We start from the raw sequence: 15,930 nt of genomic DNA on the forward strand, positions 1-15,930 counted from the left end.
ACGCGTGCCTGGCACCCGGACAGCGCTCCCCAGGCAGCGCGGAAACCGCGCGGGGGACAGGCGGGCAGCCCCGGCCCCTGCACCTCATGCAGACGGGAGCTGCCAGCGGCAACAGCTCCACGGGCTCGGGGACCGGCCCCGGGGCTTGCGTGGCGTCCACCCGCCCTGGGCTTCCTTCCTGGCTTCCATCCCGACTTCCTTCCTGGCCCCAGCGCACATCGCCGGCCCCACCGCCCGGGAGTGAGTGCAGCGGGGGCGCTCCGTGCGCAGGCGCTCCGGGCCGCGCCTGCTCCGTACCGGGAACCCCGGGGGGGCGGCCGAGCCCGCCCCTGCGCCCGCCGGGCCGCGCTCGGCGCTGTCCCCGCCTGCCTCCGCCTCCAGCTCCGCCCGGGCGCTGGGAGCGGCGGCAACTTCCCCTCAAGTCCGCCCGGCGGCAGGGGAACGATGCGACCCAGCTGAGCGCGGCCCGAGAGGGGCGGGCGCGCTGAGGACGGGCAGCGTCGGCAGCAGCGGCAGCCCCGCCGCCCTAGTCTGAGTAGCCCGGCAGCCGCCCGCCTCAGCCCCCTGCCCTTCCCCGGTCGGGGCGGGAGCCGCCGCGGCCGTCCCATGTCCCGCAAGGCCAGCGATAATGTGGAGTACACGCTGCGGAGCCTGAGCAACCTGATGGGCGAGAAGAGGCGGCGGCAGGCGGACGGGTCCGCCGGCTCGGGCGCGGCGGCGGGCGAGCGGAGCCTCATCGCCGCCGAGTCCTGTTCCAGCCTCAACAGCGCGGCATCGGGCGGAGAGCTGGAGCGGGCGGCGCGGCGCCAGTTCCAGCAGGACGAGACGCCCGGCTTCGTCTACGTGGTGTCGGTCTTCTCCGCCCTGGGGGGTTTCCTCTTCGGCTACGACACCGGCGTGGTGTCGGGGGCGCTGCTCCTCCTCAAGAGGGAGCTCAACCTGGACGCGCTCTGGCAGGAGCTGCTCGTCTCCAGCACGGTGGGCGCCGCCGCCCTCTCCGCCCTGGCCGGCGGCGTCCTGAACGGGCTGTGCGGCCGGCGGCCCTGCATCCTGCTGGCCAGCGGCCTCTTCACGGCGGGGTCCGGCGTGCTGGCCGCCGCCCGCGACAAGGAGACACTGCTGGCGGGACGCGTGGTGGTGGGGCTGGGCATCGGTGAGTGCCGCACCGCCCCGCCCGGCTCTCTCTCCCGCGGGGACCCGGCTCTTGCCCGGCGGGGGCAGCGCACCCCGGGGCAGGTTTAGCCGAGCCCGTCCCTGCATGCCCGCAAACCCCCTTGCGGTGAAGCAGAAGGCGAAGTAGTCCCGGAGTGCCCAAGCTTGGGGAGCTGGCGAGGGGAACGCTTGGCTGAGCGAGGTCCGGGGCGGGGGTCCCATGGCCATCGCGGCGCGGTGTGCAAGGGGACCGTGTGTGTGCTTGCCCTCTTCGATTTAATTACAGGTGGTGTAGTCCTGCCCCGATACTGGGGGAGTTGTCTCTGTACGAGGAGAAAGGTCTCGCATCCTTTCTGCGGTTTCATGTTTAGGGTGGTCTGTCAGTGTCAACACCGCACGCCGTAGGCTTTGCATTTGAGGAGGTTCTGGGAAGTCAGGGGCGAGGAGATCACGCCTGTCTTTCTGAACTCTATTGCTGGTAGTTATACCTCTACAGGTTCGCCGCATAGCTTTACTTGGGCATTAAAGGAATGCCTCTCTGGCAAAATGAGGTGGTAATCTCCCTGGTCTGAATAAGTTCACGCTTGCTTTGGAAGGCTTTGGATTTCATTAATGATATACTGAACGTGAATTGTTGCTCTTTATTTGCCTTCCTATATGGGTTGCAAGCAGTGGGTTCTCGTAAAACTTTGTAGTTGTCCCAAGGAACTTGCAGTGTAGAGGACTGTTTCCTCTGACCTATGAGACTAGTTTCTGTGCCGACAATATCCTAAATAGCCCTCAAGCTTGGGTTGCTCTTCAGCTTCAGCTGCCATCCTATCTGGCAGTAACTGAATTATACTCATCATCTAAGATGGGCTGTATCAGGTTAATCAGAATCCTTGGACTATAGTTGGTATAATCTTGCATCCCTTTCTGTCTGAAAGCACAAATTGAGAACTAAAATTGTTTTCATCTGTGTAGCAAAGTTATGTTTTTTAGCCATTAGATAAATTTCTGAGTCCTCGGGCTTGTTATAGACACACTTTCTCTGATGCAAATCGTGGCCTTATTAAGGAAGAAAAGTTAGTGAGTCATAAGGGCTGTCAGAAATAAAATTGTCTCCATCCATGAAAGGGCTCATGCTGGTTTTCCCGTACAGCAACATCGAATTGCAGTTTTCCTACCTCAGTTGGATGTTTTTTTTAGTTTTTCTTTTGAATGCTATCTTTCTGCATGTTTTTTGTTTTATCAAGACTTCAGACTGCAGAATGTTGATAATGTTGGTAATGAAATTTAGGAGGCAAAACTGAATTTGACTATGAGATTGCATGGATAACAGGAGTTTTGATGGCAATATGTAGTACATATATTTAGTGGTAGATACTAAAAATACCAAACGTGATGTCTTTTTGTGTTTGTAAAGCTTGTTGTGTTCCTTTACTGTAACTGGTTACAATGACAACTTCAGGGGCTGTAGACAAATGAAATGGATGGATGGTTTGCTTGACTTCTGTGTGTGTGTATTTTGTACAGAGATACACAAGCATATTGGAATTGTCTGACAGTAGTGCAAATAAATGATATTTGAATTGTTGGAGAGATATGAGACCTGGGACTTAATATAATCAATATATAACCAGAAATGAAAACTAGGAGCCCTAGATCTCTTGTGTGCACTGGGGAGAGCGATCTCTCTTTGGCCTCTGTCCACATCAGGGGCAGAGGTGGTGGTTCTGCTGGGACTCTGGAGAGCTGAAATAAGAAATGAGAAATGTTCTGAGGATTTTGGAGCACAAAGACAATAATTTGTGTTTTAAAAATATGATGATTTCTTTATTTTTTTTAATCGCTTACTGTCTTTCTTTATGTGATGTAGCTTAGGGCCAGAAACAAAGCTTTACCTCAGATTGCTGTGACTGAAGCATGATAAGAGACACCAGGAATCGCAGAGTCCAGTCGTAACACGGTTTGTTTTACAAAAGAAAAAACCTGTTGTGGTTCAAAGCTATTCTCGTATAGCAAGCTGGAACAGTTTCTACATTAAATCCCCCACCAGAGGGAGCCTGGATAATTTCATGAAGGCATTAGAAATTGGTGGAAGTTTTTTCTTCCCTTTCATCTTTGAGACTTCTGGCTATCATTTTACTGCCCAAAGTGAGCCAGAGCTTCCTAGTGTTGGTGTGAGAAGTCTGTTCAGTAATGTGACACTTCAGCAATAATACAAACTGCTGAAATGTGAGGGTGCAGTGGTGTTGTGCTACGAATGCTTTCCTACCTGAAAACCAGTAAAAAATTCTTAATTGTGCATAATTTTATACATTTCTTAGGTTTCTTTCTTGTAGCTCTCTGCAAATTGCCCATCAAGAGATCTACTCCAGATACATGTGGAGTTTTTTGCATTTACTAAGTGAATTGCTGTGTTATGATCAGTACTGTGGTGCTGTAAAAGCAGATGTGGTGGTGTTCCTTCTGCCCTTGCTGGTTGCCGGGTAGATCAGTGTTAATTTTGTCTGTGTGAGAAAATGGCTATTTTTCTTGTGACTGTGATTTATAAAGGAATAAAGTTAAACTTTCAAGGATGAAAATCAGAGGATATATGCTGAAATGAGGAACATCTCTCATTTGTCTGTCTTGTCCATTTTCTACCATTTTCCTTAGAGGTGTTTTGAAATGGAAAAACTGTCCTTTTTCTACAGCCATTACAGAATGAGATGTTTCTGGAAATAAAGACTTTCTCTCAAGGACAAGCCTAAATCCTCTTTTGTTGTAAATGTTGAATAGATTTTTATGGTGGAAACAGTTATGTTCCCTTTCTGTCCCTTTTCCCCTCAGTATTAATACGAAATATAGAGAATGCATAAAAAGGGAAAACATTTTCAGCATGAGCTTAGAATATCCTTAGATCTTTTTAGATCTGAATTTTTAAATACATAGTTCATGACAGTTCCAGGCTAAATGGCTGAAGAACAAGTTTATGGCCATTATTCCCTCCTACCTGCCCCTTTCCAAACATATCTGGTGTCCTGGACTCTTTAGGAATTTGTCTGAGCCAGATGTCAGGAATGCAACAGTTGGACAGATATTCATTACAGCACATGGGGGCAAAATGCAAACATTTAGGAAATTGGATAGCATGTGCTTGGTAACACTTAGTATGAGCTTAGCTAGGTAAAGAAGTCATTGGGACAGAGTGTGTTTGGACCTTTGGCATCTGATAATGGTGAAGGCCTCCTTCTGTTGTGTTGGCTACTGTAGTTTGGCTACTGTGCTTGACAGGAAAACTGGGTTCTTCACTGGGCTCATTTTGGTCTGTCCCAAAGCCTGAGGTCAGGCCAGAACTGAAACAATAAAAGCAAGAACCAGGCATGAGTTCTTGCTCAGGAGCTGAGAGTTATTTCTACTGAAAACTTGCTGAGTTGAGAAGGAAGGCAAAGAGTGAGAAGAGTAATCACTGTGACTAAAACAGCAGAGACTAGAAAGGATAATAATAAACAGCCATGTTTGCAAAATCACTTCTTTCTTAGGCTGTGATCAGTCCAATGTCCCAGTTTGCCTGAACCCATTGGCCATGGTTTGCCAACAGCTCGTCTGTCTGCAATAGGAGTTGTTTATCCTTCTGTCATCTGGGGATGCTGAAGGTTTTAAGCTTACAGCTGGTGTAGGTGGGTGTTGGCATGGTGCTTCAGGTAGTGAGCTGTTCAGGTGACTTTTTCAAGGACACTTACATACCACCCGTGGAAGGAAAGCAGTTTGAGCAGAGTTCAGGAAGTGACAGCATTAAGCTTGCTCCTCCATAGCTGATCTCTGTCTTGATGTACAATCATTAGCTGGATAATTAGATACTCCTGTCTTGTTTGGCATGCAGAATGAATGGTGCTCAATTAATGATCAGCCTTTCAGGGTTTCGTTTTCTTACTGAATGTGTGGCTTAGACATTATTAATGCACACATTACCCAAGCTCTCATGAAAGCAGAGTTACATAGGATTATAGTATGTGTATGTTACTGAGTCTGCAGTGCAATGGGCACCTGCCTGGTTAGGTGCCTTATTTTCTCCTTGACTCCTGTCTTTCATACATGAGGTTTCTTCACAATGCAAGCCTACAGTGCTTGCTTTGTGCTCAAAATGTCTGTAGTATTTTTTTAAAGGCTGTATTTGAGTCTGACATATGTAGTGCTCCTGGTAGCATCTTTTCACTACATATGTAGGTCATTTTCTGAGCAGAGAAAACAAGACTGTACACAGAATTAGGCAGGAGTGAAAAGTTCTGGCATATGGTTGTGGCTCCCCTGGTGGGGCTGGCTTCTATTGACAATAAGGTTCAATGCCAAATGACAAAAATAACCAAATTTATCCAAAGGACTTGCATCATGTAGTACAAACTCTGTACAATAGTTGAAGTGGTTAAATAAGGGTCTGCTGTATAATTTGGACTACTAGATATGGTTGGAAATACTAGAAAATAACTGGTATTTCATAAGGAATACATGTTGCTTATGAAAGATTAGGATATGTGTGCTGGTTTTTATTACTACTTTTTTTTTTTTTTAATACAACTGAGCTTTTTCATGTATTTTTCAGTGTATTTTTATATTGGAAAACCAGATTAATCTTCTCATCCTCCCTCAGCAACCCGATATGGGAAGCTCTGAAGCTTCAGTCTGTTTTTATAACTGAGTGTCCACCGGCCTTTTTTAAAGGAGTTTACACCTTGGTACATTTTAGAGTCACCTTCAACCTCCAAATATGCTGTGCTGCTTCTGACAGATGCTTGTAATTTTCAGTCCAGAGGTTCATAGGCTATTTTTACCTCTGGAGACAGTGGTTTGTTAGTATAAGCTGGCAGTAGGGATGGAGGGGGATGGAGAGACAAATTTCTGAGTTGTTGCAATTGACTCTTGTGCTGTCACTGCCCACAGATGGTCACCCAAGCTTCCAGGATCTAAAGGTACTGACATTACTGTGTGTGCTTAAGATTGAATCTCTGTATTTTAAGAGTTTAATCTATTCTTGTGCAAAAGCATCTGGAGGGATACATTAGCTTCTGATTGGAGCTGAAATCTTTCAGGGTACCAGGATTAATTTAAGATTAAAAATGGTATCTTTTGAAGTCTAATTTTGCGTGCCTTGGACAGGATACACAGTACTATGCTCACTTCACTGTCACGTCAGCAGGCACTGACTCCATTATTGTTTTGTCTGATGGTATAATACAAAAATCAGCAATTTGCACATGAATGTTGCTACCTTATATTTAGTGACCATTTCAGAATAATATACTAAGTACACAGAGTTATAGCTAAGAGAATTTTTGGATTTTTGATTCTTCTGGACACTCTTTAAAGTCATAAGGGAGGTGTTTTGGCCTTTTTGCTATTGTTTTTATTTAACTTAAGAAAGAAATTAATTCCCATAGTTCATAAACCTTGTATTTGTTTTCTGTCTTTAAAACATGGGAATTTTTCTAAAATAGTTTTCCCTGTACTTGGTCAAACTGTTCTATTAAAACATAATCCCTGTTGGATTATAAGTATCTTTGTTTATTCTGGAAAAAATAGAAAGCATCCATTTCATAGCTGACATATAATTGAGATTATGGTCTTCTTACTCCTGATAAAAAGGCAACTTGAAGGAAGCTTGTTGTGTTAAATATGTAAACGAGTGTTTGCTTACCTTGAAAAATTCATGTGGGCACTGTAGGTGGGCTTATTTTCAAAATGCTTTGTTTGCTACAGGAACAGGAGACCAGTGGCATCCACTTACTGTGATGTTAGAGACATCATCATTCAGCTGGAACTCTTGGGTCTGAGTGGCTTGTTTGGCTGAAGTTTGCACCAGTCCTGTCAGCAGAGGCACAAGTCAGGATATCTGAGGACAGTCCAAGCAGCAGATTTGAGGTGCTGCCTGCTGTCTCGTGCTGTGCACTGTCAGAACTTGCACTTAATTTTTGTTCTGAGCATACTAGTCTGTACTTTGCCAATTGTATCCTGAGAAGCAATGAAAAATGTGAATCACTGAAAAGGAGGAGCTGAAAATAAGAGGTCTTTTAAATTATGTTTTTCCTTACCTCATTATCAGTAGACTTCAAGATTAATTTTAGCAGATGTATGCTCTTCAGTGGAGTTTTATAGAATATATCCTATTTAAAAATACATTCATTTCTTTTGAAAGTAGTATTTTAAGAATCTTAGGGATTATTACATTCAAATATGGTAAGCTTTTGGGTTGCAAGTCCTACAGAAGTCCTGAAAATTGGTGATTTCTACTTAAGGTGGTTGGACTCAAAGTGAGAAACTGTGGCTGTGCAGCATGCTGGCACCACAGAGGTATAATGGGCCTGATGGATAGCTTTGTTTGCAAAATTGCTTTATGGGTCTTCATCAGTGGGCTTTCACATCTGACCTGTACAATGAATGTTTCTGATGTGAAGCTTGTGAAGAGCCTTGGTCTGCATTGAGCTGCTGGAAGCCTGAAACCAGTGACTGATGAACATCAGGAGAGCAGGGTTCCACCTTTGGGGTTGTCTTTGCAATGATTATGTCTGTGAACAAGTATCAAGAGAAGCAGTTGTTAATTCTGTTGTAGAGATCTTGTGTAACACAGCTCTGGATGAGTCTGGAGCCATCTGATTACTTTAGCAAAACTCTCTGTAAGTCTTTTGATGCAACTTGGGTACAAACTCCTCTAAAATTTATTTTGCACATGATAGTTGTAGAAAGGAAGGTTTAAAAGCACACATTCCTGTTCTTTCCATTTCTTATCTTCCTCTGATTTGTTGTCAGATTTAGACTGGTTTAGTAAAGGTTTTATTCAAAGTAAATGCATGCTCTGAAGGGGATTTTTTTCATAGGTGGTTTCTTATTTTGGCTGTTTATATACCCAGTCACTGAACTTAGGCTTCTTAGTTCAGACAGTCTGTCCCTCCTTCCTTCACAAGTCGCTTCCAGACGTGCTGCTGGCACAGATGAAATGCCACACGGTGACCCCAGAGCCCATCCCTGCCCATCTAGCTGGCTGTGGATGGGCCACAACACCCTTTCAGCCATGGGGTTGGCCACTGTGTTCCCACTTCTCCCTAGGTTTGGTTTCTTATTCAGCTGAACAGTAAGGGTGTCTGCCTCTTTTGCAGTTGGGGAGAGACTTCCTTTTGTCTTCCTCCCTTTCAAACTGCAGATTCTTGTTTGAAGTCCCCATGTGTGCCCTAGGGATTGCACCTGGGTTGACTTTCTTTGGAGTTCTGCCATCATTTCATGTGGCTGTGTGCTAGTGAGCTCAGACACTGAGGCAATTGTGTAAATTTAATAAATAAAAAAAAGAGGTGTATGTTTATTGATAAATGCAACTTTTTGCCTTTACCTTGGGCTTGTCCTTTAGTTGTCGCTCAGGGCTTTTTCCCCCCTCCTTTGTAGATGAGTTTTTTAGTTGTGTGTATTCAGGAGTTGTCAGCCCAGCTTCTCCGCTTGAACTTTTCTTCCCCCCTCCTCCTTGATTTTCCCAGTATAATTCAGCAAGGGAGCAGCCCTCTGAAGGAGGTTTGTCCTCTGTGACTAATCTGAATGGCTTCTTGGTTGTCATTAAAGCTGATGTTCTCCAGCCTGGAACTGACCTTGGGGCTCATCCTTTGTGAGTGTTCTACAGCAACAAGCATATACTACTTCTACTCCTGAGTGACAAGACAACTTCCAGCCAAAAAAATTTCCAGGCAGTGTGGAGAACCGCAGGAATACCTGATGCTTTTAGCACAGGGGCTGTCAGACACTGCAAGGCTGAACAGTCTTCAAGGAGAAGTAAGGAGTCCCTTTCTTCTCCCTGAAGGCCTGTGGCAATTGCATCAGGCATCAGTTCTAGAACTTTCTGGTCTCTTTTCAACACTGAATTTGGAAAGATCTGAGTTCCACAAATCTCTTCTCAAGTGGTGGCTTTGAGGAGCTCTCTAATCTAATGAACAGCCAGCCAAGCATGCTCAGTTGTTTCCGAGGCAGGAGTCAAATGGTTGTCAGTCTCCAGATGATAGACACAAAACCAGGAGATGCCAGAAATGGTGGACAACCTGCCTTGTAAACAAAAATGTGTAGCTAAAATTAGAGTCACCTTGACATCACCCGTATTTTCATAGTCTAGACAAAATAAAATAGTTCTAGAAACTTGGTACCATAAGTGGGAGCCCTGTGGCAAGAGTTTGCAAGCCTTTTCCCATAAGTGGGAGTTTCTGCAGGCTAACCTGCAGAAACAAGAAGTAACAGCCCTTTTGTTTCCCTTTTCATTTGTTTAGGAGCCTCATGTATGTGGTCCTCTGTACTGTTACTTCCCTTGAAAGGGAAGCAAAACCAGTGATTGTGGTTTTAATGTGCCTATGCATATAATCACTTTGGAAAAAGATTGTTTTCCAGCATCTGGAAGTATTCAGTATGTGTTTGTGTTTAGCCACAGCTCTTCTACTTTGCTGCCTTTCTCTGGAAATGCAGGGGAATGCATTCTAAGTTGGAAAGAGCAGAAGAACCTGCCTGGGGTTACACAGTTTGTACTGCCCATGCTGTGGGGTGTATGGCCTTGTAAATAGGGAATGTGTTCTGGTGAGTGCTGCTCTGAGAAACATCTACTGAATTGATTGCTGGCATGTGCCAGTGGAAGAAGCTTTTAATTTCTGTTTGCTTATAAGAAATTCTCTCCTTTATGAGCAAGAACCCTACAAAGACTTGACCAGTCTCCCTTTCTTAGTAACACTGGATAGTTCTCTAGGTATGTTTTCGTAGTTTCAGTACTCCTACTCTTGGTTCACCAGATAAGAACTTTGAACTTACTCGAAGGCGCCAATAATTTGAACATTAAATCCATCTTGAACTGACCACACTTCTAATAAATGAGTGGATGTCAAAGTTTTGTGTTGGGTTGTTTGTTCCTTTCTGACTGTCTTCTTTCCTTCAAGTTGAGAGTCATAAAAGCATGAAGGTGACCTTAATATCATTAAATAACTTCAGATTGTTAGGACTGATACATTGCTGTGGGAGCAGGAGCAGTGCTGTTGTTCATAAGCCATCAATTACATTTATTCTAATAGAAAAGTTAGATATTGGTAGTATTTGAAAACTATAGCAATTGCCTAGATTCATGCCGTTCCCTGAGCTGTCTTCTGCAGTTCATCAGATCTTGCTTTTGCATCTCTCTCATTTCCAAGGGCAAGAAATGAGCAGATCTGGAAGTACTCCTCCTTTTCCCTAGTGCAGTACCAGAGCAGAGCTGCTGTGCCCAGAGGAGTGGGCATGGAGGAGGAGTACTGGTGCCATCCTGTTCTCATGCCTTGTGGTGCAGTTCAGCCTCCAAAACAAGACCAGACCAGACCAGCTGGTGGGAATGGGCAGCCCCTGTTTGCATCCCTCTGACTTCCTCTCTTAAATTACCATTGTTTCTTGTTCAAAGCCTGTAATGGTACTACTTGGAAGTTATCTGTGATTCTGTGGGGGTTTAAACTAATATTATGAAAATTCAAACAGTATGACCCTTTAGGTTTTAGCTCTAGTCTTGGAGGAACTGGCAGTACTTAAAATGGAAAAAATAGAGTTGTTGATTTACTCTATCATTAGCTCACAAAAGTGAATAGGCAGTCAGGATTCAATAATTTCTTTAAGGAAGAGTTAGATGATCCTGATGCTGAAGACAACTAACTTCTGAGCATGTTGCAATTTTTTCTCATGCTGTTGTAGTATAGATTTCACATTCCAGCTGTAAAAATTGTCAACATTCCAATTGTAAAAATTACCAGGAGTCATGAAAGGGAAAAAATCTACTATCTTAAAGGTGCCTAAAGAAATTCAGAAACAAAGCCTCTTTATTGAAGCTAATAAATATACTTAATAAAGTACTTATGAGATTTTTATAGGAAAAGTGGTAGATGACTAAATTACGATGAAAGCCGTGACAAGAAGGCTGGAGCAGCTTCAGCAATCTAGAAATATAACAAGCACAGAGCCTACATGAGGTTTTGGAGCCAGGGAATATTTTTACTGCCTCTTTGAACATCTTACTGGAGTGCAAGTGGGAACAGGGAGAGCTGGGAGCCTAAATTCTTGTATAGCTGGTGGAGGATGGTATACCAGAATCCCAAAGTCAGAGACCTCAGGTCAGATTTAGTATTCCTTTTTTCAATAGGTGATTGTAGGAAAGAAATACCCATTCTTATGGCATTTTTGTATGTTTAAGGTTCAAGTCAGTGTGCTTTATTTGCTGTTCCTAGTTGTATGAAGACCTACTCTGCCTGTTATTTTGAATTTACTTTTCTGCTTTTAACTGCCTACCTAGGAAGCTTTGTTTATGAGGTTAAGGAGATAAAAATCATAGGGACCCACCACTAAGTACTTGCTCTCTGATTTGGTTAGTTAATTTTTTTAGGATTGTTGGTTGGAGCTCTGATGGAGAGTGTGGAGAGTTTAACATCTGAAGAGGGCAGTGTGGTAATTGATGAATTGGAGCACGCTGAGCATGGAGGAAGTAGTGGATAAGTCCAAAGCTGTGTGTACTTTAAGCATGCACTTCAGCAGATGTTTGCATACAAGTGACTTTTTTGTTTGTTCACAGGTCCTTGATTATTGAACTGTTGAGGTCAGTAGTAGCTATGTCAGCTCAGGAATGGGGAATCTGCCTGAGGGGAAAAGGTAAGACTAGTTTTATTCACTATGGAGTTCAGCTAAATCTTTTGCCTGGTAGACTCCCTGCTCCTGCATTAATCATAGGTGCTGCTGACCTCACCAGTCCAATTCACATTGGAGCAGTTTGGTACAAATGAAATCCAAGGCCACCTGGGCAATTTCAGGATCCTGAAAATAGAGGTGGAAAAGGCTAAAATGTTGCACATAGGCATTCATGATGTTTTATCCCAAAAATTCAGTCACTGTGAGAATATTTTGAGCTAGTACTTGTGTCTGGTTTTGTGCTGTGTGTTGTTCTTGGTTAGGAGGAGATATAAAGCACAGATCCTTCCTCTTGCAATGATTGACTGGTGTGTTCTTGGAAAAAATCATTGGTGCATTTAGCAGAAACGTGGGCACACATTGAGTAGAGCATTACACAAAAAACGTTAGCTTTTCGTTTAGTGAGTGGGAATGTACTTTACTAAGTTCTTTGACAATTTGGATGAGAAGATACTATTTATCATAAAATCTAACATTGTGTAGGGCACAATATTTGTTTGCACCTGTGTGGTCTGTGTGATTTCCTTGTGCATCTTGTCATCCTGCAGGTTTAGGGCTTCACTCTGCTCCTGACCCCAGTCTGCCGGTTTTCTAGCTGGGCTACACAAAATATTGTCATGTTCAACAGCCTCTGTGCTTCTGAAAAAGCTGGAGTTTCATGGTGTATTTTTTAGGTCATGCTTGCTTGTTTTTTAGGTCACGCTTTCTTGTTTTACCTTCTGTTGTGTATCTGATGGTGACTTTAGAATGAGAAGAGATGCTGTTTGTGTTTTGGCTTTGATTCTGCCTACTCTGTCCCCACCTACTCCTTCCCTTCATTCAAAAGCTGTCTGTTCTGTCAGTCTGCAGGCCTCTCCCTGATTCAAAGTTAATTGCTTTTCCTGACATCCGTGTAATATCTGGGCTATTAATCATTATCCTCTTAGATGTGGAGTGTTTCCTTGCACAGGAGGAAACAGTGCTCCAAGCTTATTACGCAGAGTGCAGAGAAGGCTTCTCCTCATAACTCAAAACCAGCAGTTCCTGCCTTCTCTGTAATATCAGTTGGATCTTTAGCAGGATCTGAGCCACCTGTTTAGAACAGTTTTGCTTAATCTATTCAGAAGCTAATTCTCAGTAATTCACCTTGTAGTGGTGAAACTTCTAAGGGACTGTGTGCATGTTTTCTGGTGTTATTTTTCTAGAATATTAACATATTTCTGACTGACTTAATAAAGCCTCTGCTTATATGCTCCCCTGTGTCTTCGATCCCTGAGTATGGATTTGTGTGTGTGATTGTTTCAGATGGGTTGTTGGGGCATCAGTCTGTATGGCAGTGTGCTGGCTGGATGAGGGCAAGCCAGGCTGCCTGTTAGCCTGCTGTCTCAGGCTTTGGTATTCATTCTGCTTTTCTTCCTGGAGACTCTTCATGGGATACACGGAATGGAACTGTGCTTGTGTGTTAAGTGTGGTGGGGGCTTGTTATGAACTACTTTGCTACAGTCAAACTAGTTAGTTTTTCAGTTTTTGTAGGTGCAATGGCTTCTTACCCCCCAAGTTTCCACAGGGAATTTCATTTGGGCTGGGATGTAGGGGAATCAGTCCTTGCACTGGTGCATAGAAGGAGGAACTGGAAGTGTGAGAGCTAAAGCAGCACTATTTGAACTTCAGTAATTCATCTGCCATACTTGTCTTTCCTGGCCCATGTTGGTGAGAAACAATGTCTGATCCTGGCCTTCTAGATAGCCACGTTGGGAATTAGGAAGGAATGCAGACATCTAGAGAGTTCCACATGTGTGTGTATGCACATAAAGACTTGAGTAATTAAATAAAATTATATTGCTGAGTATTTTAATTAGGAGTTGATTGTGTTTTTGTGGTGAGCAAAAAGGAGATTGAAGATGGTTATGCAAGAGGATACTCTAAACCAAGTGTACAGATTTTCAAGATTAGTGTGTTTGAAACAGATTCAGCAGCTGTGCTCTGGAGGACAGGAGAAGATATGAAGAATGGCTTTGGGGTATGGGGCCATTTTTCTGCTTCTAGTGGCTGATACTGCTGACAAATAGAAATAAAAACCAAAGAACACTCAGAACAGCTGTGAAAAGGAGACAAAGCAAACACTTCTCAACCTATTATTGCTTTAGAGATACGTGAAAGGTAGATCTCAAGATGATGAGCAGTAGACATTTAAAGTGCTGAAAGCACACACTGCATTGGAAGCATACTCCATGAGGAGCTTTTCTAGCTGTTATATTATTGCAATAGGTTACAGGTATTAGGGAGGAGGATTCTTTTATTAAGGAGGTTATCTTTGGTGACAAGAAGAGTAGCATTCTGCTAGAGCAGTTTATTCCCAGCCTCATTGACAAAAGCCTGTCATCAGCATGTGTGCTTTGCAATGGATAGTAAAACTTTATGGGGGAAAACTGTGGTTTTATTACTTATTATTTTCTTACTACATGCAAGTATAAATAATACTAACTTGGCAGGTAGGAGTGGGTAGTGACTAATTCAGAGATCCAGTCACCTATGAGCTGTTTTGTGCTTCATTGTAGGTTTCTAGTGCTTTATTAGAAGCTATCACAACTGGTTCCATTCCTACTCACAGTTACTTTATTAGTGCTCAGTGTAATGATTCTTCCCCAATGGGTAATTAAATCTGCTTTCTGATGTTGCTCTCTTGCAGTATTATCAGCAGTCCCTACCTTTTGTTTTGGGAAATAAGAAAGAGGAAGTAGCCAAAAAATGTTTTAAAATGTAAATAAAGTGATTTTCACTTTTGAGTGAAAATTCAATTATATGTAGCTAGGTTTTACCATAATTGATGTTTCAATTAAATCTTGCTATATGAAGATTTAATTAAATACTTTCATTTAAAAATCAGGTGAAATGTGATATAGGGAAAATCAAGATGGGAGATAGTAATTACTCGATAGAGTTTCTTTGGAAAGAGTCCTGTGAGGATGCAGACATCCTTCCCTGCTCTGGTCTAAGACTTTTCAGTTATCCTTAAGTATGGAAATTTCTTCATGTATTTTTCTCAGTGAAAGTGGAGTAATGCTGTAATCACAGGGCTTGCAAAGTTTTTTTTTCAGAGAGATCCTGGATTTAGTTATTTTTCTCAGTAGTAGCTTGTGCATGAATCTTTTCACTTAAAGCTTGAACCTTAAATGAGAATGTCTTGTCACTTCGAAGGAGAATGTAGCTTCATTTTCAACTATAAACTTTTCAGTTTTAAGGATGGAATCTACTTCTAAGTGGGAGCAGGTATGAAGGAGTTAAAATTTACTACTCTCTAGTAGCTGTGCCTCAAGTACAAAAAAGCTGGGTCACTTGGAGGCTGGCAGACAGCAAACTGAAGCAGTGGAGTATTTCATTGCCCAGCTAGTTATCCGACAACTTACACTGATTTATTGCAACTTGTGTAGTGCAAATCCCAGGAAAAGGAGATTTTATCTTAGAGATACTTGCTGTATCTGTGTTAATTGGAATGGGACTGTCAGATATACTTTTTTTAAATTACAACTCCTAATTTTTCTTAAAATTTCTCATTTTCACTATTCTCTCACTGTATTGGGGCCACACAGCAGACTGACAGATAGGAGAATCAGTGCAGTGCCCTGAGTTGCAGAATGGAACTTCAGATACCCATCTTTATTTCCTCTTAATCTTGAGGTTACCTAAAGTTATCAAAATCTTGTATCACTTAATGAGATTTACCAAGAGCAATGCAGTGCTTGCCCAGCTTTCTCTGTAGGCTGACCTGGAGCTCTGCCTGAATCCTCCCCTACTAATGTGCCTGGAGAATGGAAGTAGGGCAGGAAAGAGCTGCTCTGCAGGGGGACCTCAGGAGTTGTGCTTGGTGCTGAGTAAGTAAACGTTGAAGTAAAGCAGCTGTTACCAGAATTACATCTGTTGTTTGGAAAATGACTGTCCGTCACAATGCATCTAGAGAACTGCAAGTTGTCAAAAATTGAAAGTCATGAGAGCAACATTTCCCAGAAAGCTCTTTGACAGTCCATTTCTCTGACAAAATTTAGCAGTAATTTCTTTCCACCTGCAGCTTGGTCCCTTAGCTGTTGGTAATGGAGTAGTTGATCTGTTCCTTTTTTCCTTTTACACTTGATA

The 15,930-nt window shown here is 43.3% G+C and overlaps 1 protein-coding gene across 1 annotated transcript in view; it reads left to right on the top strand.

Moving 5' to 3' along the window:
• Positions 1-399: 399 nt before the first annotated feature.
• The window catches only part of SLC2A13 (solute carrier family 2 member 13), a 138,680-nt gene continuing 123,149 nt past the window's right edge, over positions 400-15,930 (top strand). Inside the window, exon 1 of the mRNA XM_068189716.1 lies at positions 400-1,153. Within this exon, the coding sequence (XP_068045817.1) occupies positions 607-1,153 (547 nt within the window). The 5' untranslated portion in view covers positions 400-606. The remainder of the gene's footprint in view (positions 1,154-15,930) is intronic.

This window comes from Anomalospiza imberbis, chromosome 5, assembly GCF_031753505.1.
Source record: "Anomalospiza imberbis isolate Cuckoo-Finch-1a 21T00152 chromosome 5, ASM3175350v1, whole genome shotgun sequence".
NCBI classification, from domain to species: domain Eukaryota; kingdom Metazoa; phylum Chordata; class Aves; order Passeriformes; family Viduidae; genus Anomalospiza; species Anomalospiza imberbis.